Source organism: Cenococcum geophilum, assembly GCF_001692895.1.
Source record: "Cenococcum geophilum 1.58 unplaced genomic scaffold K441scaffold_87, whole genome shotgun sequence".
In the NCBI taxonomy this organism is placed as follows: Eukaryota; Fungi; Ascomycota; class Dothideomycetes; order Gloniales; family Gloniaceae; genus Cenococcum; species Cenococcum geophilum.
In genome coordinates this window covers 113,885-139,961 of record NW_027137645.1, presented here as the reverse complement: position 1 = coordinate 139,961, position 26,077 = coordinate 113,885, and the positions used below count along the sequence as shown (strand labels likewise).

The 26,077-nt window shown below is 43.4% G+C and overlaps 5 protein-coding genes across 5 annotated transcripts; 4 read left to right on the top strand and 1 right to left on the bottom strand.

The window, feature by feature from the left end:
* Positions 1-917: 917 nt before the first annotated feature.
* K441DRAFT_623160 (uncharacterized protein) lies at positions 918-2,140 on the top strand. Its single transcript, XM_067646029.1, has 4 exons — positions 918-1,350; positions 1,401-1,568; positions 1,633-1,817; positions 1,869-2,140. Exons 1-4 carry the CDS (start codon positions 1,182-1,184, stop codon positions 2,007-2,009), a joined length of 663 nt encoding a protein of 220 aa, XP_067496849.1. The 5' UTR covers positions 918-1,181; the 3' UTR covers positions 2,010-2,140.
* Positions 2,141-3,299: 1,159 nt separating this feature from the next.
* Positions 3,300-7,827, top strand: K441DRAFT_648660 (uncharacterized protein). Its single transcript, XM_067646901.1, has 4 exons — positions 3,300-4,010; positions 4,066-4,449; positions 4,505-6,936; positions 7,006-7,827. Exons 1-4 carry the CDS (start codon positions 3,660-3,662, stop codon positions 7,397-7,399), a joined length of 3,561 nt encoding a protein of 1,186 aa, XP_067496848.1. The 5' UTR covers positions 3,300-3,659; the 3' UTR covers positions 7,400-7,827.
* A 511-nt stretch (positions 7,828-8,338) lies between these two features.
* Positions 8,339-12,116, bottom strand: K441DRAFT_648657 (violaceus kinesin). Its single transcript, XM_067646900.1, has 3 exons — positions 10,921-12,116; positions 10,698-10,842; positions 8,339-10,634 (listed from the first exon to the last, which is right to left on the bottom strand). The coding sequence occupies exons 1-3, from the start codon at positions 11,888-11,890 to the stop codon at positions 8,354-8,356; spliced, it is 3,396 nt and encodes a 1,131-aa protein (XP_067496847.1). The 5' UTR covers positions 11,891-12,116; the 3' UTR covers positions 8,339-8,353.
* An 878-nt stretch (positions 12,117-12,994) lies between these two features.
* On the top strand, positions 12,995-14,942 carry K441DRAFT_682682 (MFS general substrate transporter; the record flags this gene model as incomplete). The annotated part of the gene is made up of 9 exons (XM_067651605.1): positions 12,995-13,126; positions 13,179-13,199; positions 13,250-13,307; positions 13,357-13,416; positions 13,501-14,159; positions 14,211-14,316; positions 14,379-14,776; positions 14,827-14,847; positions 14,883-14,942. 9 exons carry the CDS (start codon positions 12,995-12,997, stop codon positions 14,940-14,942), a joined length of 1,515 nt encoding a protein of 504 aa, XP_067496846.1.
* A 392-nt stretch (positions 14,943-15,334) lies between these two features.
* On the top strand, positions 15,335-16,804 carry K441DRAFT_357596 (uncharacterized protein). The gene is made up of 2 exons (XM_067641357.1): positions 15,335-15,937; positions 15,991-16,804. The coding sequence occupies exons 1-2, from the start codon at positions 15,715-15,717 to the stop codon at positions 16,536-16,538; spliced, it is 771 nt and encodes a 256-aa protein (XP_067496845.1). The 5' UTR covers positions 15,335-15,714; the 3' UTR covers positions 16,539-16,804.
* The last annotated feature ends 9,273 nt before the right edge of the window (positions 16,805-26,077 follow it).

Genomic DNA, 26,077 nt, shown 5'->3' with positions numbered 1-26,077 from the left:
TGAGTGTGTGGAGTTGGGCTTGGATTGTTTTGAGTGTCTGTGATCAAGATTGGATCCGCTTGCGTTGATCGCAGGTGGTATAAGGACGTCGTCCGATAGAGCTATGAGTAGTTCGATGATTCAAACCGGGTATAGAACGTAGTTATGGCTCCGTGGACTCTTTAGGAGTTTAGGCTTGTGGATATGATGTCCGGGTATGTAGGATTGTGTAGTATAATACTGCTTGCAGTGCTCCGCAGACTATCGAAACCCAGCGATTGAAACGAATGACTTATGGTTTAAAGACAGTTGTAGAGGAATTTGGTTAAAGGAATGCTATGGATGATGGCCGATGTGGGTGTGTAATTACGGGAGCAGCTTGAGGAATGATGATCGCAGATCTCGTGGACAACAGAGTGGCATTCACGAGGTATAGACAGAGAGGAAGTGTGAAGATAAGGAATTGGTGGAGCGTCAAGCCGGCAACTTCTCAGAGCGCGTTCTTAGTGCTTTCAAGAAGTTAAAGAAGAAGAGAGACACTAGAAATTGGCGATATAGAGAGAGAAAAAAATCTGCATTGCCTTCGGGCCTCCACTTACCTCCCCATCACGGTCCAGCTGGGTGGTACACAATGATAGCTACAAGAGACGGGGGTTATTCTCTACGCCGGGGGATCACCGAGGAATGGCTTGGCGGTAATCAATCTCGAAGCGCGCCAGTCACAGCTCGACTTTGGCAGCCAAACACGGCTGGGGCTGATTTGCCCCTGTTGCTGGCGGCGGAAGAGAGACACGAAAAAGACATGCTCCCGTTATCGATCAGGGAGTGGCTGGGCTCCCGAAATTGCTGTAGTAGACCCATCAGAAAACTTGGTCCTCGAAATTCGTTTGAAATTAATGAGTACAAGGACAGCCCATAACACTACAAGTCGCTCCCCGCAAACCTGAATGTGAGCACCGTACCATCAATTCTACATTCATGTCAAAGATGTCAAAGACAAAGCGGGCGAAGATGTTGAGAGGGCTGCGCATCACATTGCGAAGCCATGTCGCTCACAATAGAGTTCCGAATATAGTGACACCTTAGCGACACTAACCGCAGGCCACCGATCGACGCTGTTCAACTGCGGACATTGTATCTCTGTATCCCTGCTACATCACAACAAAGCTTGCCAAACGTCCCCGTCTCGAAGCACCCTCGCGATGCCTCATGAAGAGCTTCCCTTCTGGCTGGTCAACGTGCCCCGGGATCAGTGGCCGGCAGAGTGCCCTGATTTCCTACGCGATGTTGGAGAGAAGGACCGCATGATTATCGGCACCCCGGACTCGGACTACAAACAGCTCTCTTGGCAGGAGGCGCAAGAGATCATCAGTATATTGCCAATAGTTCTATTCATTCGGCTTCCTCTCTAAGTCTGCCAGGACTCAACCGGGTAGATTTGTTTCGTCGCGTTCCATCAGATCTGCGCAAATATCGACAGCACACCCACAAGCTCATCAAAGAGCACGGTGCTATTCTGAACTTCATCGTCAAAGAGCGTCTGCATTGGCCAGATCTGAAACAGAGAGGAGCACCTTTCGAGTATCCAGGTACGAAATCACTCGGCATAACGCGAGATTCTCCTCAACTGACTCAAATGCATTTTGGGCACAGAGGATATCAAAATACTATATAATGACTGGCCGTATGGCGTCGACGACAAAATAGTTCACCTCGTCATTTGGACCAAATTCGATCTTGAAGAGGATCCTGCAACTAGTGACCTAACCATCAAGGCTCGAAAAGAGATTGATGATTTCGTTAACAAGACGTTCCGCTCCCGAGTCGAGCCCGAAAATGTCCGCACACATTCCGAAATCGGCATATCATTTTCGCTAAACTTTGTTTAGGTCATATGGTTTAAGAACTGGGCATCCTTGAAGTCAGTACACGCTGTCGAGCATTTCCACGTCATGCTGTACAATCCAGACATGGCTTTCGTAGAAGAGATCACCAACGGCGATGTACCGATGGTAGCGAAAGTGGCTTAGTCATTCTACGTGTGAGAGGATAGTGAATTGGCGATAGTAGATACTGGGGAATTTAGACTCATCGTGATCGGTTCTGATGATAGACATAACTCTACTAATAGACGTTCATTCCGCTTTAGGAAATGCGGCACGAAGAGTGTTGTATTGTGAAAATCATGACTAACAAGATCTAGCAGTAGCAGAGCATCATGAGATTGAACGTTGAGGCTGGCAGCAATTCCTGGTATCTTAATGACGCTCTTAACATGCGAAACTCGATTGTAGTGCTCTCAGTGATTCGTGATGATTCAGCTTGAGTACCTAACGTGTTCTACCAGTTATCCGGCAACACCAGTCATCCGGCAGGCCCAAAAACCACCAAAAATCAGAAAAAATGCACCTTAATATCTTAATAACGGCTTAATAATAAATTCCAAAATTTTATAATTAGCCTTTTAACCCTATTTTAAACCTTTTATTAGATTTAAAAAATATTGTAATTTAGCTTAAAATTAGGGGCCAAAACCTAATATCTTAATAACAGCCAGGCTTATTACACTAGAACTTTATTAAAAGTTTTAAGATAAGCACAAAAGGCTAATTATAAAAATTAGGAATTTATTATTACACCATTATTAAGATATTAAGGTGCATTTTTTCTAATTTTTGGTGGTTTTTGGGCCTGCCGGATGACTGGTGTTGCCGGATGACTGGTAGAACACGTTATCATCAACACAGCTGCTTATCTCAGCCTTTTATCCGCACCTCCGGACGTTTTTACTGGCTAACAGGGAACTCCTTTCACATAGATGACGAGCAAAGGCCGAGCCGCCCGTATTTTGAGTTGCTATCTTGTTTTGCGGTCACTTATGCGCTCTGAAGTTTGTTACTCTGTGCTAAAGACAGTCAGGGCACTTGATTTACAGTACCGGCTCAACAATGTTACTTCCATGAAATCAAAAATGCGACCTCGGCGATCTATCCCCTATTGGGTCAAAGACCTGACTAAATTCCCCTCGTGGCTTTGGTGGCGCACATTCAACGGCTCGGTATTGAGATCAACTCGCTGGGGTTGGGGGAAATTGCCGCAAGTTAGAGCAGTTACACATCAAAAGCAGGTCACCGGCGAAGCAATTGGCCAATTCGACAAAGTCAAAACAATAGTAGGCGTCTCAGCATGCACGCTGGCTGATTTCTTTATCTCACTGCCCTATGAAAATGCAGGGGGACAAAGAGTGCAGCGGGCGGTGAGCGACTTGGCAGCTGGTAAAAAGTACGCGTACGCACGCACCACAGGGGCACAATCATGAACGGCCGTTAACTGGATCTTAGCCTCCAGAGCAAGGCAGGTCCGCCTCCCACAAACGGCCTGATTGTTGCTAATTGTGGTTTCTTTCGCATCTTTGTACGTCCACCTTCACTTACTCATTCACTCATTTCATGGGGACGGACTTCATCGTGTCAGCACCTTACAGAAACTCCGGCCCTAGATAGCTCACCCTCTGACCCCGTCGAATAAGTACAGTAATACCCGGCCCCGTCGACATTGTAAATACCATCCAACACCCACGTCCGGACTTTGATCGCTAGGACCCAGCATTACAACTACTCCAACTGCCGCGGACCCTAAATAACACTGAAAATTGGTATAGACCTGGAAAATTAGGCATCATGTTAGGGGCTTCCTTCCTGCCATCACGATGGCGGGGTACTGGAAGCGCTGAGAAACCCGCTCGACCCGGCTGGTACGATCGCCACGCTGCTCCAATCCTGCAATCTATCTCGAAGCGAGCATGTACGCACCCTATTCACACAATCGTCTTCGTGGCACTCCTCGCCAGCACCACATACATTGGAGTGCTAGACAAGGGTCTGTTTGACCGCAGTAACTCTCTCGACAACAGCAGCGGCAAAGTCGATTTCAAGACACTGCTAGCTGGGAGCAAACGGCTCAGGGTGGGTGAGGAAACAGAGTGGAAATGGCAGGTCGAAGAGGTCAACGACCGCACGAGTCTCGAGAAGGTGAGCCTGACGGGACGGGGTACGACAAATATAATGGGATCCTAACCATCTTTAGGCAACGCGCGAACTGGCACTATTGACATTCGTTTTCCCGGAATCCACTTCGTTCAACGCCGCTCAGACTGTACCATTGGGGCAGCAGGTCCTCCCCGGCAACTCTTCTGCAGAACTGCTACCTAGCTCGTCAAACTCGTTCTCTACCATAGCTCATGACACTTCACTGGCCTTCTCCATTCCATATTCTGAAGCACCAGAATTTCTAGCAGCTATGCAAGAGATTCCTGCGCCTGAAGATGCTACAGAGTCTCATGGCTCGGATGACGAGGGTACACTCGAACAGAAGAAATGGATCATGAAGGCGGTAAAAAGCGGAAACAACGGTGGAGGGCTCCGCAAGTGGACCAAGGATTCTTGGACGTCGTTCGTTGATGTGCTAAAGGTAAATATATTAGAAACTGTCAGTTAGAGAACACTGTCTAATTTTAGACCTGTAGAACGCCGAAACCCTTGATATCGTCATCATGGTCATGGGTTATCTATCTATGCACCTTACTTTCGTTTCTCTCTTTCTCTCCATGAGACGTCTAGGATCAAACTTTTGGCTCGCCGCCACTGTTTTATTTCAGTCCGCTTTTGCATTCCTTTTCGGGCTGCTCGTTACTCTCAGACTTGGCGTCCCTATCAACATGGTCCTTCTCTCCGAAGGATTACCCTTCTTGGTCGTTACCATTGGATTCGAAAAGCCCATCATCCTCACTAAAGCTGTTCTTTCTGCATCACTTGATGCACGCCGAAACGCCGAAGGGGGCAGCTCTGAGCCTTCCACTATCCAGAATGCCGTCCAAACTGTGGTCAAGGAGCATGGCTATGAAATTGTGAGAGATTATTGCATCGAAATTCTCATTCTCATCGCTGGGTCCCTCTCCGGAGTCCAAGGTGGGCTACGACAATTCTGCTTCCTCGCCGCGTGGATCCTTCTATTTGACGCCATTTTACTATTCACATTTTTCACCTCGATTCTTACCATCAAATTGGAGATCAACCGCATTAAGCGCCACGTTGCACTAAGAAGGGCCCTCGAGGATGATGGAGTCAGTCGAGCTGTAGCTGAGAATGTTGCTTCTAGCAACGACTGGCCTCGAGCGAGCCATGGCACAGATGACAAACAGGCCCAATCGGGTGAAACCACGGTCTTTGGGAAGAAGGTTCGCGACAACAGCATTCCCAAATTCAAAGTATTCATGGTCACTGGCTTCATCCTCATCAACGTTCTCAATCTCTGCACCCTTCCCTTCAGAGGGAGCAGGTATCCGGCAGCGTCAACAATGTCTCGATTTTCTAGCGTAGTTACTCAGCCTCCAATGGATCCGTTTAAGGTCGCAGGTAATGGCTTAGAATCTATCTTCACTTCTGCCAAATCTAGAATGGAATCGACAGCTGTCACGATTTTGACACCCATCAAATACGAACTGGAATATCCTTCCGTCCATTATGCCACGTCAAATAACTACGATGGTGGTTCCAATGATCAGCTACCAACAAGTATGGGCGGTCGAGTTGTCGATGGACTTCTCAAGAGCCTGGAAGACCCGGTGCTTAGCAAGTGGATAATTGCAGCTCTTGTAATGAGCTTAGTGCTTAATGGATACCTTTTCAATGCTGCTCGTTGGACCATTAAAGAGCCGCATACCCCTCTAGATCCACCAAAGGAAGAGGAGATCATGGAAGGCGCCCCACCTGAGAATCAGGCTAATGTTCACAATGGTAATCTCAACGGGAATGTTCCTCCACCGGTTGAGAGAATTATTGAAAGAGAAGCGAGGCAAGAACCTGCACCAGAGCACAATGTAGAGGTGAACACTTTTACCGAAAAAGAGCAACAATCTAAACGACCCGCGGAAGTTTGCGAGACACTTCTGAAGGAAAAGAAGGCCCATCTTCTAACCGATGCCGAATTGATTGAGCTCTCCTTGAAGGGCAAACTTCCCGGTTATGCTTTGGAGAAGACGCTTGGGGACAAAACACGAGCAGTCAGGGTCCGTCGTGCAGTAGTCTCACGAACACATGCAACACGAGAAACGTCAACTCTGCTTGAAAAATCCAAGCTGCCATACGAATGCTACAACTACGATTTGGTTCACGGAGCCTGCTGTGAAAACGTTATCGGCTACTTGCCTCTTCCTCTTGGTGTTGCTGGACCACTGATGATTGACGGTCAAAACTACTTCCTCCCAATGGCAACAACTGAGGGCGTCTTGGTCGCTAGCACAAGCAGAGGCGCCAAAGCCATTAATGCCGGAGGTGGGGCCGTTACTGTCCTCACTGGCGATGGCATGACTCGTGGTCCATGTGTAGGTTTCGAAACGCTTGCTAGAGCTGGTGCCGCTAAGATCTGGCTCGATTCCGAGGAAGGACAGAGAACGATGAAGAATGCCTTCAACTCCACGAGCCGATTCGCTCGTCTGCAACACATGAAGACCGCCCTTGCCGGAACCAATCTTTACATTCGCTTCAAGACTACTACGGGTGATGCTATGGGTATGAATATGATCTCCAAAGGTGTCGAACATGCTTTGAGTGTCATGGCTAACGAGGCTGGATTTGATGACATGAACATCATCTCCGTCTCGGGCAACTACTGCACCGACAAGAAGGCGGCTGCCATCAACTGGATTGACGGCCGCGGCAAGAGTGTTGTTGCTGAAGCTATCATTCCAGGCCATGTTGTCAAGAGCGTTTTGAAGTGCAATGTCGATGAACTTGTCGAACTTAATATCAGCAAGAACCTAATTGGCAGTGCCATGGCGGGCAGTATCGGAGGTTTCAACGCGCACGCAGGAAATATCGTTACGGCTATTTTCCTCGCCACGGGACAGGACCCTGCGCAGAACGTTGAGAGCAGTAATTGTATTACAATCATGAGGAAGTAAGTTCCGCACAATTTCCTCAATGCGTTGAATTCTTTTTGTACCACAGGACTAACCAACTATTACAGCCTCAACGGCAATCTCCAAATCTCAGTTTCCATGCCTTCGATTGAGGTCGGCACAATCGGTGGCGGCACAATTCTCGAGCCCCAATCTGCCATGCTTGATCTCCTCGGTGTGAGAGGCGCTCATCCAACGAATCCGGGTGACAATGCCCGCCAGCTTGCCCGCATTATTGCCGCAGCCGTCCTTGCTGGTGAGCTCTCGCTGAACTCCGCTCTTGCAGCCGGCCATCTAGTCAAGGCGCATATGAGCCACAACCGTAGCGCTGCGCCAAGTCGCGCTGCTACTCCAGCTCCGCAGCTCATAAATGGCGGTGTTCAGACACCAACAGGAGTAGCTGTGGGAAATATTCGAGACGCTGCGGCTCGGGCAGCAGAGGCGGCTCTACCAAAGCGGTAACCCAAAACATAATGGTGGAGGCTTTCAATCTTTTGCACATATTGCATTTTAAGGCATCTTGAGGCGTTTCTGGACACTGGGGACGGTTTGTATATTTTGAGAGTTTTAGATATCATTGTACCCCTAAACCGCAAGACGATAGATCAGGCGGATAATACAGGGCTTCTTGTGTTTTGATTGTACACTTTCTTGGTGGTATTTTCTTGACGAGAGCGACAGGTTTCATTGTTCTCACCGTGGATAGCATAGTTTAGCTTATATCTAGGGCTCGAGTGGAGATGCTAGGTGACAGCGAGTGGTGGCACTGCATACATCAAAATCTTGCGGTAGATATTTATTAAGGGCCTCATAACCTCTTCTTCAAATCATTTATTGTGCGTCCTGTATTCTCCACCCAACAATAACCATCCAGGATATACACAAGCATGGTTTTAGGACTTTCTATTCTCCTCTGCTCTTTCTGTGACTACCATAGACCGACGATTGTGCCATACGAGGGAATCATGTCTCGGTCCTGCGGTGGTTTTCATGGATCGCATCGCATGCTCCATGCTGTCGAGAAATAAACCGGCCTTGTCAGCTGTCCTTCACACGCCCCAGCGATGTCTTACAGAAAACGTCCATTCATCGAGTGTCGCAATGCAAGATGATAGAATGGGTACATTTACGTTTGTATCAAATTCACGTACTTCTCAGACATGCTTAGAGTATTCATACCTACCCAGTTTTAACCAGGCTTGCACGACGTCAATTCAAAACTGCTTATTTATAGCTCCTATCATAGCTAGGTACTGCTCGATTCTAAAGAGGGATGCGGAATTTGAAAAGGTTCTTTTTGGGGACTGTCAATTGCGCTTACTGCGTGTTGATGAACAATACAAATCTAAGAAGATATTTATACTTTAAGCATCACTGGATTGAACTTATTCTATATATATAACGTTAGGGATGTAACTACAAATTCCCCCTCTGCCACGCATCTAAGGTTCCAGAAGAACTCACTGTATGAGGGTGGTTCGGGCCTAATATCTGTTTCCGTAATTGGAGACAATCCTTCATTAGCTCTAAAGCCTCATTATCGCGGCCTTGGTTTTTCCATGTCAACGCAAGGTTACTCATACTTTGTAGCGTGTCTGGATGCTCTCGTCCCAACACCTTCTCTCTCATCTCCATTACTTGTGTTTCTAGATCTTCGGCCGCGTTCCATTGGCCTTGCCCCCACAAAGTTATTGCTAGATTACTCATGCTATCCAGTGTATTTGGATGCTCCTTCCCTAATACCTTCTCTCCCCCCTCCAGCGTGCGTCGCAGTATCGCTTCCGCCTCTTCATACTTTCCCTGGCGAGACAGCACTGATCCTAGGTTACTAGCGCTTGATAGCGTATCTGGATGCTCCTTCCCTAATACCTTCTCTCTTCCCTCAAGCGCGCGTCGCAGTATCGCTTCCACCTCTTCATACTTTCCCTGGTAAGACAGCACTGATCCTAGGTTACCAGCGCTTGATAGCGTATCTGGATGCTTCTTCCCTAATACCCTCTCTCTTCCCTCCAGCGTGCGTCGGTGTATCAATTCCGCCTCTTCATACTTTCCCTGGTAAGGCAGCACTGATCCTAGGTTACTAGCGCTTGATAGCGTATCTGGATGCTCCTTCCCTAATACCTTCTCTCTTCCCTCTAGCGCGCGTCGCAGTATCGCTTCCGCCTCTTCATACTTTCCCTGGTAAGACAGCACTGATCCTAGGTTACCAGCGCAATTTAGCGTATCTGGATGCTTCTTCCCTAATACCCTCTCTCTTCCCTCCAGCGTGCGTTGGTGTATCGCTTCCGCCTCTTTATACTTTCCTAGATTAGATAGCACTGTCCCTAGGTTATTAGCGCTTCTTAGCGTATCTGGATGCTCCTTTCCGGGCACCTTCTCACTCCTCTCTAGCACTTGTCGGCCTATTACCTCTGCCTCTTTATACTCTCCCTGGTGGAATAGCACTGTTGATAGCATTGCTAAACAGTTCATAGTGTTCAAATCTATATCACCAAGGAACTCCGCCCTTATTGCGTGTGCTGTCTTGGCTAAATTATTCGCTGTTTCGTATTGCCCCTGAGACCAGGTATACCAAGACATATTGTGGCATATATCCGCGCAAAACAGCTGGTCATCCCTTGTGGTATATCTGTGTCCTATTACCTTCCTCGCATGTGGCAGCAGGAGTTCGCATTTTTTCCAGTTATGGGGCTCGCCATCTGGGAACTCTCTTGATAATAACTCCACGGCGTCGCTCTGGCAACTTCCTATTCTGTTCTCCTTCTGAAGCCAACTGTATGTACACAGCTGTACAAGCCGGTGCATTGCAAAGACCTCACCGCCCTTTTCCGCCTCGATCAAGGAGAATGATCGTAGAATTCCCATCGCAGGAGTAAAGTCGATGCTGCGCTCGCCGTCTCTACGAAGCAGTGAGACCGGAATCCCCTGTCGGTCTAGAACGGCCATTAACCCAAGTATCTCCGCCGCTCGCGGCTTGCGTCTTCGCACAAGGTCAAACGACAATTTCCATGTCTGGACAACAGAGTTCGGTGCGTCCATATCTCGTCTTGGATCATACAGATCCTCGTTCAAAAGCTCAATCTGATCAGACTCGCTGGCTCGAAGCATTTCTATGTAATCTTGTAGTGTGCAGTAATTCTCGTTGACGAACGCCGCCGCCTGTGTGATAGCTAGTGGCAGACAGTCAAGCGTCTTTACAAGGCTAAGGGCGTCGGCATCCACCCAATCAAAGGCCTCTGAGAGTTTCGATCTGAGCAAGATTTTTGCGTCTTTCTCCGCTGGCAATGGAACCATAATACACTTCTTCCGATCCGTTAGGCGTTCTCCGACACGGGTGTCCCTTGTTGTGACCATGATCTTTCCCTTTGGACTTTTCGGGAGATATGATGATAAAAATGCATGCTCTCTCCCTGCAGCTGATGGTATTTCTGATGTGGCGGTAAAGAACGTCTCCATGTCATCGACGTTATCCAGAACCATAAGCCAAGAACCATGTTTTTCATCGCTGAGCCAATCGTAGATGATATGGAATATGTTGGCGTTAGGATTTTCTATTCCGAGTATGCCGATCTTTCTCGCGATCATTTGGTAGGCTTCTTGGAACCGACTTGATGTGCTAGCATGCACCCAAAACACGCTGCTGCCAGGGTTTCTTTCTTGGAATCTGTAGCAATATTCGATAGCGATTTGAGATTTTCTAGAATGTCAAGATACATCAGTTGTCTGCGCAAGGAGCAAAGTTATGGATGGTAGTTCTGACCCTACGCCGCCGATTCCAGCAATCGCGACGCGACTTTCAACCAGCAAACGCCTATCTATTGTGTTGAGGATTTCTTCCCGGCCAACAAAACCTTTGTCCCGGTCGAACGGGAGTATGGAGATAGAATGTTGTGTGTTGGCTTGGCCTGCAAGAAAACAGCTTTTAGTACCCATTACGCAACGGAATTCATAACTATACATAGCAAAAGCTCTTGCATACTAACCCTCTCTGCCCTCGATAGCATCGTCCATAGTACGTGCTTTAGCCACCCCAGACGCAGGTATAATTGACATAATCTCCTTTGCACATGCAGCTGCCGTCGCGGCGGCATAAGGCTGCCAAATCTTGTTCTTGTGCGAGTCCGCATAATCGCAGATGCCCCGGATTACAAGGCACGGAAAACTGTTCATTAGCCCCGCCGCTTCCATTTCAAAGCAAAGGATACCACCGAGCTCCCCGCTGAGTTGATCTCTTGTAACACCATCTTTTACGACCTGGTTACCGGAGGCTATCGTCCCGTAGTGGATTACAACCTCCTGGCTTTCGCGTGCAGCCCGCTGCACGGTGTTATCCTTGTCACATCTAGCGCATGTAGGCTCTCCTGCATGATCGTAGGTCGATTTAAATAGTATATCTAATCCTGTATTCTCGTATGCAAAACGTGGTAGGCGAGTAATCGTGGATAAGTACGTTGAAAGTTTGCTTCTGCCCCTATAGTGATTTGCTGCTAATTTAGAGACCGCGTGTAGTAGCACTGTTGGTGGCGTATTAAGGAAACCCGTCCGTGTGAACCCATTTGGTCCGGTCTTCCCAAAATCATACTGGACTACTCCCCCATGCTCCATGAACGGTTGGCTAATTACCACATCTCCAAGCCGTACGTCTGAGCTGGAGCTTGGGACCCCGCCGCCAATGCCTACCATTAGACTGAACCGGATCGCTGTGAATTTTGACTTCATCTGAACGGCTACTGCAGCCGCAGCACCGGGACCAATTTGACCTGCTGGTAGACATGCGATAACAGTATTATGTTCGCCGATACGTCCGAGTGTGTAGAGGTTGGTGTCGTTAGGGTCTTGGGGTGAGTCTCCATGCTCCTCATCTAGCAGCTCCGCCGCCGCAGCTAGCTCGATCGGCAAGGCACAAACCCATCCCACCGTATAGTCTTGGAAGCAGAGGTTTCTTTGGGCCATCTAAATGGTTCGAGTAAGCAGCATGGCTGCTTTGGACGAGCGGCTGTTTGCAGGTTGCTGCGGGGGAAGGCGATAGCTGAGCGGCCCGCCTAGCACGATTTCGACAGGCAGCATCAGCAAGTTAACTATGTACAGTTAGTTCCATCTCACGTACGCCAGAGGTTCATCGTGAATTAAACATTTGGATCCTGCAGATTGTAGGCTATTTTTTAGAGGTAGCAGGACGAATAACCGAAATAACATGGGAGCAATATTGCTGGGGCGTAGGAAAGTCCTAGGGTGCCTCTTGAAACCCGAGCTTGGATCGGGCCGAGCAACAGGGCTGGAACGTGGTGGTTTGTGTTCAGCTGAATGCTTTCAAAGCGCCAGCCACATCCTATGTATAGTGAAGTGGCGTCAATTAGGCTCAGGTAAGCATTTCATAGACTGATTCTTTCCGCGATGGCCGATGTAGTCTTCTGAGCCATCAAGTTCTTGCCATTCTTTCCGCCGAGTTTCGGAAAAACCTGCTTCCTAGAGCACAATTTTATGCTAGAGTCTAGAACAGCTACTGGGTTTGTGCAGGATCTCTTCAGGTAGCTGGTGTGACGAGGCACACAAGTGCACCAAAGTCTCACTCTCTCGACGCCGGTTTCGGGCTCAAGTCTATAGCTAAGAACCCATAACGAGAACTCTGATCAGAATTCCCGCTTCATCCAATCATGCGAAGCGTGACGTGGTGGGAGAGTCTTTCCTTGGCAATATTCAGGCCGTTTCAGCCGCAACCTCAGCGCCGCCACGAATGAAGTAAAGTATGGATAGAGACAAGCTCCGCCCCAACCAATCATTTAATGATTTTTCTACTTTTTACCTAATTTGTGGCTTAATCTGCCCAAGAGTTGTAAGACAAGCGCAGCTTGGCCTTGTTGAGCGATCCTAACTTTCTTGGTTAGATACTTGAAACATTCATCAAGGAACAAGCTTTTCTTAAACGGCTTCAGGCGCTTTGATGTCGCTTCAGCGTAGTCTAATATGTACTAGAACTTGTGGCGGCCTTCCTCACTTTCTTACTCCTCTTTCTCCTCGATCCTCTCTCTTCATCTTCACACATTTCCCTAAGCAGATATGGAGAAGACTGTCATTACAGGGGAAACTACAGTGCTACCTGCCAAGAAGAAACGTCAACCACCGTTTTTATTGCGATATAGGTCTTCAACCTGTTTCATTATCTCCGTGGTGGCTTTGGCTTGTTTCGTTGTCAGTAAAGACCTACAAAGAAAATGATCAGTCAACCTTAATGCCTGCTTAGGACGTCTTCTTATACGGACTCGTGGGTTGATCTTATTGGACCTTCTGATCACACCAAGCTCACTTTAAAAGGTCGTTCCTGTACTGCCTTTTGCGCTGCGTAAGCGTGTCAATATAGCGGCAGGTCATGGTAAGGTCCGACCATTAACACTATAAGTGTTCTGACTAACGTGGTCTAGTTCAATATTGGATATCAGTCTTACTAGGAGTCTACGGGGCTGGGATAGTTGTTGGGTCACGTATGTTCATTCTCAAATTCTGTGACAAAGAAGTCATAGTTCGCATTTTCATAAACATATATTCTAAACTGACATACCATACAGCAATCGCTGGCTGGCTTGCTGATCAACTCCCCTCACGCCGTGTACCGTTCCTTGTAGCTCTCATAACCCTCATGGGCACCACTCTCCTTCTTTGCCTCTCGAGAAACATATACCTTTTCGTCCTTGGTAGGATCATGCAAGGTTTCACTGCAGCCATCGTATGGACAGTTGGCCTTGCATTGCTTTCGGACACGGTTGGCCAGGCTCAAGTAGGAAAAGCGATGGGTTATGTCTCAATGGCTATCCCGCTTGCTTCGCTGTGTGCTCCGGTTCTTGGTGGCCTTCTATTCGATCGTGGAGGTTACTACGCAGTCTTTGCAATAGCATTCGCTACCATTGGTTTGGATATCTTTCTGCGGGTGGTAATGATTGAGAAGTCTGCTGCTGCAGAATGGTCTGAAGCCCAGGCAGAGGTGCTCAAGGCCACTCCTCGCCTTGTAGAGGAACAGTCAAGACCCATGTCTTCCGTCATGGACGAATATCTCTCTACCGGGGAAGTGCGAGCGGATTCACCACGGTCTGCTAGAATCGAGAAGGAGGATACCTCTGAGCCTCTTAGGCGAATCCCGCCCATGCTCCTATTACTTAAGTCTCCTCGTCTGCTAGCCGCATTGTGGGGAACTACGATGGAGCAAACGTTGACAGTAGCATTCGACGCGGTTCGTATCAAGCCATTCTCATGGCGCGAGGGCTCAAACTGATAGATACAGATACTCCCACTCTTCGTGAAAGAGACCTTCGGATGGAGCGCTACCAAAGCTGGCCTGATATTTCTCCCCTACATGTTTCCGTTCATTCTCCTAAGTCCTTTCATTGGTAAGAGCACTTCAACTAAACCACGCGCATATATAATATCTGCCACTGACACCCACATCAAGGCTCGCTTTCCGACAAATGGGGCTCCCGCGCCCTCGCCGCCGCCGGCTTCATCTCCGGCTGCCCATTACTCATCTGCCTCCGCTTCGTGACGCACGACTCCGGCGCGCAAATCGCCCTCCTCTGCATCCTGCTCCTCCTCAACGGCATTAGCGGCGCCCTGACGCTCCCATCCCTCATGGCGGAAGTGAGCCGCGTCGTTGAGACGAAAGAGGCGGAGGATCCCAGGTTCGTGAGCAAGACCGGCGCCTATGCGCAGGCGTATGGGCTCCTGGTGTCGTTTCAGGGCCTGGGGTGTATGCTGGGGCCGCTGATTGCTGGTGCGCTGAAGGAGGGGTATGGGTGGGGGACGATGGCGACGGTGTTGGGGGTTGTTTGTGGGGTTTCTTCTGTTCCTGTGGTAAGTTTCTTCCGTGGTTTTAATGGGCCTTGCTGATCGGTGCCTTCTAGTTACTGTTTACGGATCAGAAGGTGCGTAAAGAGGCGTCTATAGATCCACATCCCAGCCTTGTGGAGCCATGAAAGCTTTTATGAGGTATGAAGTATACGATGGCACGAACTATTGAAAAGAGAGGCTTCACTGCTTCCTTCCCTGTGCTGTGGGTTGGATAGTAGAGGTGCAAGGGCACGAGGCAACAAGCAGCGCATACTGGTGTAATGCATACAAGACCACTCGAGAGTAGTGGTGACAAAACTAAGTGACGGGTGGGTGTGAGACTCAAAAGGGTGCCTTCAAAGGACCTTTGGGTGCAAAGCCCTCTGTAATGAAAGGCCAATGGAATACCATTAGACTCTACGGAGATTGCAGGGTAAGTAGTAAAGGGAAGGGAGAGTGTTGATTATGGCAGCTAACTCAATCATAAGTATACCACTTTTTCTCCTGGTCGGGCGCGGCACAGCCCCAAATGCTACACAACGGATGCCATGCGCATCTGCGGCATAGCTGAGATATGTTAACCTCTGTTTGCCTAATATGTGTAACCACATGACCTCCATTTTTGACAACACTTAAAACCACTTGCAGGGCGAGGAGCCTGTCCAATGTTTATTTCTCTCTTCCGTCCTTTCTGCGCGTCTCTTTCACCCGCGCATCTCTTATTTAGACCGGTTAATGGCGTAATCTTTGGCTGGTACTATATACCGTGGGTCCAGCGCGTATTCGCAACTTCGCCATCAAAGACGTCTGAGTATCAGTTGTTTATTTTTAAGGCTTAACTTTAGCAAAACCAGACTACAAGATATTGATCTCAAATAGAGAAATCATTTTTAACAAGGCTTCTGCCCTAATCCGGACTGTCATCTCCGGGAGAGGTGAAATCCATCTTGGGAAGCACAACCATGAACACCGTGACTAAACGTCGACATCTTGTTCCTAGCTCTTTACTCTCGCTGAAAGCGGCAGTCTACCAACGGACATTCTCGATTTCTACCTCCAGAGCATTGTTCGGAAAGATAGGAGATAGTCTTGAGGGATTCAATGAGCACCTCCGAGAAACCAGTGGAAAAGAAGGCCTGCAGTACATTCCATTCGAGAAATGGCCGCGATCCATCCAGTCATTCCGTATGGCCCTCTCTAGAACCGGTCTACAAACCATTGTGGCTAACAGGGTCCAGCACTATTCGCATCTCCAGATCGGGCCACGCACTTCACACCCGGAGGCCGCGGCGGCTTGCACCATGCAGACAAAGGGTCAGCTATGCGCCTAATAGAATTCTATAGCATGTTCTTTCCACCTTCCCAAAGAGGAGCCTGGCCTATCTCGAGCCACTTCGTCGACGAAGATAAAGTGGGAAAGTGGAGGTATTACCTCAAATGCAAGCTGGAACCGTCGGACGAACCCAGCATATGCGACGGGATCGCAGTCGCGACGGAGCAGGTTCTGAGCCAGGTGCTGCAGTGGTGGCTCAAACCGACGACAGGCGCTATAGATGACCTGCTGACCGAGTCCGCCCGGCGGGTACTGGTGCCGAGTCATGCAGCTGTGCGGCAGGGCCGGCCCTATATCCGCGTCGCTGAAGTCCACGATCTTCGCATTTACTACCCTTTTCTCAAGTTCTGCGACGAGTTTACTTATATGAGCCGTCACGAGTCCGACGCTGCGCTTTGCCGCTGGATTTCGCGTCTCCCGGAGAAGACGTTTAAGGAATCTCTCAAATGGTAAGGTGTAGGGTTCTTATTTGCTTCATTTTTTGAGTTATGTGGGCGTAGCTGATGGGAGTTGGGTTGATTAGAATGTTTAGTAACCACACAAGTTTGATGGCTGGAGATGTTGCCCGAATATGGAAGCAGAAAGGAAAGGATCCGCGGGCCATTGATTCAATGGTCTTAAGGTTCGGTCCAAGGGGAAACGGGGTTTATTTCTATATCCACGCGAAGGCTGACGTTACTCTGGAAACCGGCCGGTACAAGGACGTTGAGATGAGCTCGCTGGTCCGACTGCCTACAGTTTGCCGCATCTTGGATTCACTTAGTATCGCAGTTGGTGGATATTATGGGATGGCTTAAACTGCCCGGGGAGAAAGGGCCTGGTAAAGTCTTGAAATGGAAGATTGCTAAGATTGCATGATCTGACTGAGGATAGCCTTTTTCGGTTTATTGACCCGAGGTACGAGTGGTCTATATTTTCGGGTCCTGGATTTCAAACTTCCGCCAAGCCAACTTCTGATTGGTTAGAAATTCGGCTTCTAATTGGTTAGAAATAAAACCGCGCGCGGTAAGGTGTGGCAGAATCCACGTGACGAACATTAAAATATCTTAGTATTGCACCTTCCTTTTTGTTTATACCTCTATTAATACTACCATATATATTATAGATATGGCAGATCCTACTGTAATTGAGTGCAGCAAGTGCTATATCTATAAGCCCCGCCTTAACTTTGTTAAAGACGGCCCTTTAAAGAAGCTTTTAAAGCTATGCCAGTTATGTTGGTTAAAGGCGCGTCTTCCCTATATATTACTTCTACTTCTGCTTACTTTTCTAGATCTCCAAATATAATTTAAATAAGCGGAGAGCTCTTATAGAGTTAGGTTCTACTACTAAGAATCGTCCCGTAAGGCGCTAGCGAACTGCTCCACCTAAAAACAATACCGAGAACACCTTCCTGCCTCGCGGCCAGAACAGTTAAGATACCCCTAAAATGGCTTAACGGCGGGGTGAAGCTTACTCGCCTACTCCTCCGCTATATACTACAGATGAAGCTCCGTGCAGTAGAAGAGGCACTCTAAATGGCCTAAATGCGTCCTTGCTGGAACTAGCTCCTATGTCTACTCTACCGCTAATACCTATACTACCTCTAATACCAACTCTACTACTAATACCACCTTCCTTGCGGCAAGCTCCCTTGCGGCAAGCTTCCTTGCGGTAGGCTCTCTCGCGGCAAGCTCCCTCGCGGCAAGCTCCCTCTTAGTAAGCTCCAACTATGGCTATACTACTACCCGTTTCGGCTGTTGATTGGGAGCGAATTAGGAAGTTTAGGAGTATACTACAGGCTGAATATATGGAGACGTGCAGTCGTTATAAGGAGCGGTGGTTCCAAATGGGCCTAGCTATAGAGGGTAATAATATAGGTATATATAAAGCCTGTATTAAGGACGCCGATAAACTTAAACATCTAACCCTTTTTCCCCTATTTGGTAAAAGTAACGGGCTTAATCTGGGGCCTGTTCCTGGCTTCCTACCTATACTTACCGCGGTAGAAGAGCTTCTAATTACGCGTATATACGTTCATCTGCAAGTTATACGTGTACGCGGCCAGCAACATCGCTATACTGGCTACGTTTACTACTTTAGCTAGAATATACTAAAGACTTAAAGGTAGCTACCACGGCTACCTACTAAACTTAATATACTGGTCGTAAGGCCTATAGTAGTAGAGGGTGGCGAATACCTAAGTCGGCGGTTTACTAAGCGGTATACTGTAAGGCGCTTTACTATAGTATAATGGCTTTACTTTCTAAAGGTTAATTATCCTAATTATCGCGACGTTAAAATATATAGCACCTAGCTTACTAGCTTACCCGAAAATGGCTCTATATTAGATTAGCTACCTTATATTAACGAGTTAGAGTCTAACTCTAGTGGCCTAACGGCTTACCCTACTACTCCTATATAACGTCCTCCTGCTATTAATCCTCTGCCTACTAAGCTTGGCAGTAATATACTAGATGGCGAATTTAATAATAATATATTGGATACTTTAGTTCCTAATCTAGTACCTAACCTTAGTAAATTAGAGCTTTTAGGTTATAAGGTTTAATACTAATAAGACCTATAAGCGGGCTTAGAGGTTTCTATTATGCGACAGATACCTCTCTCTAAGTAATTAGCTAGTTTTATTATGCGCGGCGCCTTTTTTACTCTGTTTCCTTATAGTAAAGCCGATTTTAATATGCCACGAAGCTATACGGTTACCCTAGCTGCGTACGCTAAGTATATGCTTAAGTATTAGGACGGTCGGTTTAGCCGTTACCCCTTATTTCGCTACTATATATTTAATTGGATTATAAAAGAGTAAGCCCTTAATACTACCCGTTTTCTTTACGGCCGATTAAATAAGAATAGTTTATCTTTAAATAAGCTTAGTAATCTTATAAATAGTAATATGGGTGGCTAGTTGCTAAATAAGATTATATAGTATATACGGAGCCTTAAGGGCACTAGACCTTACTAGAGGCAGAAGAGAAATAAGCTTATAGCTTATACTAAGAATATTAAAAGCGGGTTTCTATTCTTTACACTTAGCGCTACTAATCTATATTGGTATAATTTACACTTTTATATACCTCTATTTAATAAATATAAGGCTACTAATAAGGCTTAGCGCTACTAGATTGCTTCTTAAAATCTTAACAATAATCTATATATTGCTGCTTACTAGCTATATCACCGCTTTAATCTATTTAGGAAGCATGTGCTTATAGGCCTATTTAATAGCACTAACTTTTAGTCCTGATTTAAGTGGTAGGTATAAGGTAGCGGCTATATATATAGCTTCTTATGGAGTTTAATAGCCCTAAGGCTAGATCTATCAGCTGTTAAATTAAGGGCGGCTTTTGCTAAGTACTGGGCTACTTTTATATCTATAATTAATCTTAATTAATCTAGGCCTCCTAATCTCCAATATCCTTCTACTTTTAGCTATAAAGAATACCTTAACACTAGTAAGCTTCTTACTGCCTACCTTAATCGATTTTAACGGCACTGCAATTGCACCAAATCTTACTGCTTAAGATTAAAGAAAGGCTCCACCGTAGTAAAGGAGTGCCGCTTCTATTTTCCACGGTCTTTTTATAATAAGGCAGCTATATTAAAGGATTAAAATCTATATTACTAAACGTTTTGTCTATAGCGTAATAATAAGCTTCTTAATAGTTATAATGCAGCTATAATATTAGCGTAAATGGCGAATATTAATACGTCACCCGCTATAAGTATATTAGTAATAATTAACTATATAGGCAAATATTGCAGCAAGGAAGAAAAGAAGTTAACTTCCTACTAGGAGTTACTCTAATTAGTACAGCCGCACGCCAATAGCCTTTATACCTTTAGTTCGGTTGTAGCTAAGTTTATAAATTGTAACGGAACCTTATAGCAAGTACTACGGTAGGTTCTGTTAATGGGCTAGGTGTGTAGGAAATGCAAAAACAGTAGTCAACAACGTAAATAACAACTGGTGGAGTGGTTGCCTAATAGATTAACTCTAATTGTATTCTAAGAATTACTATAAGGAAGGAACTATCTAGGTAGGGACTAAGGGTCCTTAAATACACAACTATACTCCTATAAAATCCTTCTTATACGTAATATACGTCTTATATATAAGGTACGTAAGTTCCTTTCGTTCCTCTTATTTAATACGTAGTATATTATATAACCTTAGTTACTATTCCTTGTCACATAGTTTTACCGGTTCTATCCTAGACCGTGCTTAAATTAACCAACTAGCTTCTTCTAACTCCTCTCCTAGTAGTCATAATATAGTACTTAAAGCGTCCGTAATACTATCTCCCTCCTCTTTATCTTTGTCCTCGAAGATTTAAAATATCTCTAAGTTGTTTACTAGAGGTATAATATCCATCTAATTAATTTAGTTAATATTGTTGCTTATTATACCTAAAGCAATTTCTTCTTTACACGCCCAACATCGTACCCGCACTATTACTGCGATATTATCCCTTAGTAAGATTATACCGTCTCTATATTCTTATTATGCGAAAAAGGGGTTAGTTTGTATTACGTTGGCGAGTCCTTTATCTTAGCAACCGTCCTCTTATTTAGAGTGCACTAAAGCGAATATTTATTTATCCTATAACGTTTACTCTACCTCTAATACTAAGTATACGCGACCTATTACTCTTAATAGTCGTCTAGTTCCCTAGTTAATTTATTTTAGGGTCTTATATTTAATCTACTACTACGCGGCTAGATAGTAAACTATCTTAAGCCCTTACTAAGTTAGAACATTCTTATAATGCGGAACAGAAGGCTCTAAATGCTCGCATCACGGCGTTTACTCAATTACTTCGCCTTAAGAAGGTTCGTAAAAAGGTTCGTTTTAAGGAGTAGAAACTTATAGAATAAGGTCTTTAGGAACTTGGTAATAAGAGAACCGACTCTCCTTTTATAGTAAAGAAAACAACTCCAAGTAGTTCGGCAGTCGCTCTTCTTAGGTCCCCCTTAGGTGACTTATTCTTTAGCGATCCTTCTTTATTAATATTACCTAACCTATTCTCTTCTAATACTCCTATACCTTTCCTATAGCATTCTTTAAATTCTCTAGTAGCTTCTAGGTAGTCTTAGTATAGCCTATTTACTTAACCTTATACTATATTTTATTATTAATATCCTTATAACTAATAATCTTTAAAACTTGCTATTTGTCTTCTTCCTATCCTCTATACGTGTCTACTTTATAAACTAGTGGCTTAATATTTTTATATGCTGGCTTTAGTATTATAATATGCTGTATAGGGTAGATCTTTATTTTAGCTGGTAGGTTTAACTTAAACGTAACCGGTAAAATCCTTTATACAATTTTAAAAGGTCCTAGTCTAACGTGGTTTAACTTCTTACTTAGTTATTAACTTTTAAAATTTTTGTATAGTAGCCATACTTTATCCCCCTCCTTAAGATCTAGTCCCTTAGATCTCTTAGCGTTATAATACCTTTTTATTCTTTATTATACTATCTTAGCTATTTCTGTAAGGTTTATATAAAGATTTATTAAAGTCTCCATTCTTTACTTAGCTCTACTACTTATTTTCTTTACTTATTACGGTAATAATAATATTCTTAGCTTATATCCGTAATTCGCCTTAAATAATAACGTACCCATTCCTTCTTAAGGTGTTACATTGTATATAAACTATATAACTAGTAATAATAATACCCAATTATTCTGTATATAATTAATATAGTGCCTTAGATACTGCTCTAGTGTCTAGTTTAATCTTTCCGTTTAACTGTCTGTCTGCGGATAATATGCGGTAGAAGTTACTGCTTAAACCCCTTATTCCGCTAAGAATACCTTTTAGAATACTGCTATAAATCTTAGATCTCTATCTAATATAATTTTGCTTAGTGCTCTATATCTTATAAACACTTCTTTAATATAGATTTTAGCGACATCTTCCGCTAAAATTTCTTCCGTGCATACTATAAAGTAGCCCCACTTTGTAAGCTTATCTACTATTACTAAGATCGCGTTATAATCTTGTCTGGTAATAGGATCTCTTAACTTTGGTAACTTAATAATAAAGTCCTATAATATAACCTCCTATAGTCTCTTTAGTATTTTAATAGGTTATAGCCCTCTATATAGCTTATACCTTATTAGTTTATTCCTTTAGCAATCTAGATATTCCTTAATGACTTTCCTAGCTATTCTCTAGATTCCGTTAATAATATACTCCTCTTAGAGTCTTAATACTAAGCCCGTGGCTCCATTATGTCCTTAAGTTAATCCCCTATAAAATTCCTCTATAAATCGCTTAGCTATACTTCTTAGGATATACTTTACTTCTTAGTTTATATATATATCTAACTATAGATCTTCTAGCTATGCTTCTAGAATTCTTTATACCTAAAAGCTTTTTAGTGACTTATAAACTCCCTTTAGTTTATCTTCTTAAGTTACTATAATTTTCGGATAATTGTATCTAATTAATCCGTCTATATCTTTTTGTAGTAAAGCCCCTAATGGCTTTTTATTGTTTTATAGTTTAGCTTTTTAACTTAACGCATCTGCTCGTGTATTGTCTATACCCTTAGTATACTAAATCTTGAAATGGTATTCTATAAGCATCTCTGCCTATCTAACCTATCTTTAGTTAAGTTCCTTTGTTATTAGGAATCCTATTAGGTTCTTATAATCTGTCTTAACTATAAATAGTTTCTCTATACCTTATAAGAATGCTCTCTATTTCTTTAATGCTAGAACTATACCTAATAACTCTTTATTGTAGATATTATAGTTTAACTCCAGTGGTGTTATCTTTTAACTATAGTATGCTACTAGGTACTATCTATCTAAATGCTTTTATATAAAGTATACCCCTAGTATAAAGTCTAATACATCTATCTCTACAACCGTCTCTAGTCCTAGTTAATAGATCTTAAGAACTGGCTCCTGGGTAAATAACCTCTTAACTTCCTTAAATAGCTCTTATTACTTCTTTCCCCATACCTATAGTTCTTCTTTCTTTATTAACCGCGTAAATGGCTTAATGTCCTTTAACTACTACGCTATAAACCTTCTATAGTAATTGCAAAACCCTAGAAACAATCTTAATTGCGTAATATTCTTTAGTTCCTACCAATTTACTATAGCCTTAATCTTCTTTAAATCTATGCTAAGTTGGCCTAGTTTAATAATAAATCCTATAAAATTGGTCTTCCTAGTAAAGAACTTGCATTTCTTAATTACTACTAGCATTTATTCTTCCTATAGTCTCTTTAAGACCTATTTAACGTGTTCTCTATATTCTTCCTTAGTTATTAAGTAGATAATAATATCGTTAAGGTATACTATAATAAATTTATCTAAGTATTCTCCTAATATATTATTAATACGCTTCTAGAACGTTACTAGTGCGTTTGTAAGCCTAAATTATATAACTAATAGTTTATATAGTCCTTCCTTTAACCTAAAGGCTGCCTTTTATTCGTTACCTTCCTTAATTCTAATCTAATGGTATGCCTATCTTAGATCTATCTTTATAAAGATTTGCGTATTACCTATCCTGTCTTAGATTTTACTAATTAAGGGTAAAGGATACCTATCCTTTCTTGTAATGCTATTTAACTGTCTATAGTTAATATACAGTCTTAGTTTACCGTTCTTCTTTGGTATAAACAGTACTAGATAACCCGCTAATAACTATAATGGTCTAATATATCCCTTTTATAAGTTTTCTTAAATAAACTCTTTTAGTGCTCTACCTTTCTCTTTAGTAAGCTTATAAATTAGAAAGAACCTTAGACTTATTTCTAGTTCCAATTCTATCTTATAGTCCTATACTATATACTCTAACAGCTTTTTACTCTTAGGTAACTATAATTTCTTGCTATACTTATGGTATCTCTTTAGTATATAGCTTAGCCCTTTTTCTATTTCTTTATAGGTCGCTCCTACTTAGTACTATACTAACTTAGCTTATTATTACATTTTGCGGCGTTAAGTATCCCTAATATTAACTTAACCTATAATCCAATTAATTTTCGGATTGTATTCCTGTAACTAAGGCATTCCTAGTACTGCCTTATTATTTCCTAATAGTAATATATTAAAAGACATCTTAATTTATCTTCCCTTAATAGTTAGCTAAATAGGTCCTATTTTAAGGTTAATAATGCCTCCTCTATAGGCTATCGGATCTCCTAAAATTGTTACTAATAGGTAAGAACGTTCCTTCTATCTATATAGTACTCCCATTCTTTTAACTACTGCTAGTGAGATATAGTTCCTTATTGCTCCACTATCTATTAGTGCCTTAAACTATTAATTTTACTATTTAACTTATAAATTTAGGTATTGTCCTTAAATTCCTTTAAGGGTCTAAGGCTCTACTACTGGCTCCCTCTAGTCCTGTAGGCCTCCGCTTTTCCCAACTATTAGCTACTAAATCCTATTTATACTTAGTCTAACTTAGGCTAATACTTAGTTCGCTTTTTATCTTTAATATACTATAGATAAGTATTCTCTAGACATTCCCACTATTATTATCCGTTTAGGCATTCTTCTATAAGGAATCTTCCTGGTTAAAGTATTAAGTCCCTTTATTCTTAAACTTCTATAGGGTGCTAACTATATATATACTTAGCGTTTTAATATTTTGCCTCGTCCATTATCTAATACATCCTTATTAAATACTTCTAATTTTTGTCTTTTAGTGCTTTATACATATTGCACGCATTATCCATATATGCTATCTACAATAGTATATAATATGCTTAATGTCTTAGGTTAACTCTTGGCTCGTTTTTGTCCTTAAGTTTAAACCTATCTTATATTAATCTAAGCGTTATAACTTTGTTCGCAGGTATTAAGATTTGTTTTTCGCTTCTCTAGTCCTCTAATTACTCCTTTAGATCCTTTAATATTATAATTAAGGCTCCCTTAATATAAGTTATAGCCTTCTCTATAATCGGGTGGTCTTAGATAACTTTTTTGTCTAACTACATATAGAAATCTTCCCACTTATTATTGTGTCGTTACCTATACTACTTTTGGTACAGCTACTTAAGTGTATATAGCTTATCTATAAGGAAATATTTCTTTATTGCTGCATTATAATAGCCTTTAGTGTGTTATTCCTTAAACCTAGTAGGAATCCCTAGATCCTCTTCTTATTCCAGTTTAGTAAGCTACTTAGCTCTTAGTGTGCCTATTCTAGGTCTATTAGTAATCCTTTATACTAGCGCTCTATCCCTTATACGTCCTAATATACTAGATCTTTTATCTAGTTTCTGTTCTTGTTATAAGGTAATTCTTACTCTAAATTCCTCTATGGTTTCCTTTCTTTCGCGTCTTATAAGTGGATCCTTAAAGTCTTCTTGCTTCTTAATCTTGGTATTAACTTTTTAATCTTTAGGCCGAACACTATGTTCTTCTAGTAGGTCCTTTAGGTCTATATATCTATCTCCTAGTCTAACTACTGTTTATATTGTAGATTCTCTAATCTATAAAGAAGCTCCTTGCCTCTTATTTATAGGTATCCTAATTTACACTCCGAATTCTTAGTCCCTTAGATTCTTTAATTCTAAGCTTACTTCTAACTTAAGCTTAGCTCCCGCCTTAGTCTAACTAGGCGTCCGTGGTGTTCTTATCTTATCTTAAGAGTCTTAAATCTTACTTATCTTATCTTAAGAATCTTATGCCGTTAGGAATTCTTGTCCCGAGCTCGTTTGTATATCTTTAAAATAAGCTGCTGCTCTATTCTATCGGTTTTCGTCCATTATAGGTCCTTAAGCTATCCTTATCCTATCTTCGGAATCTTGGATTTCTTTTATCTTATCTTAAGAATCTTAAGCCTTTAGCCTTTTACCTTTATTAAGTGGTAAGCTAGCACTAGCAGTTGTCTACTTGCTTAATCGTCTCTAGATATTACTCCTTCCATCTTATAAAGCAATAGATGCCGTATCTAACGGTATTATAATACCCGTTATTAAACCTTACTCTATAGCGGTCTTAGTCCCTA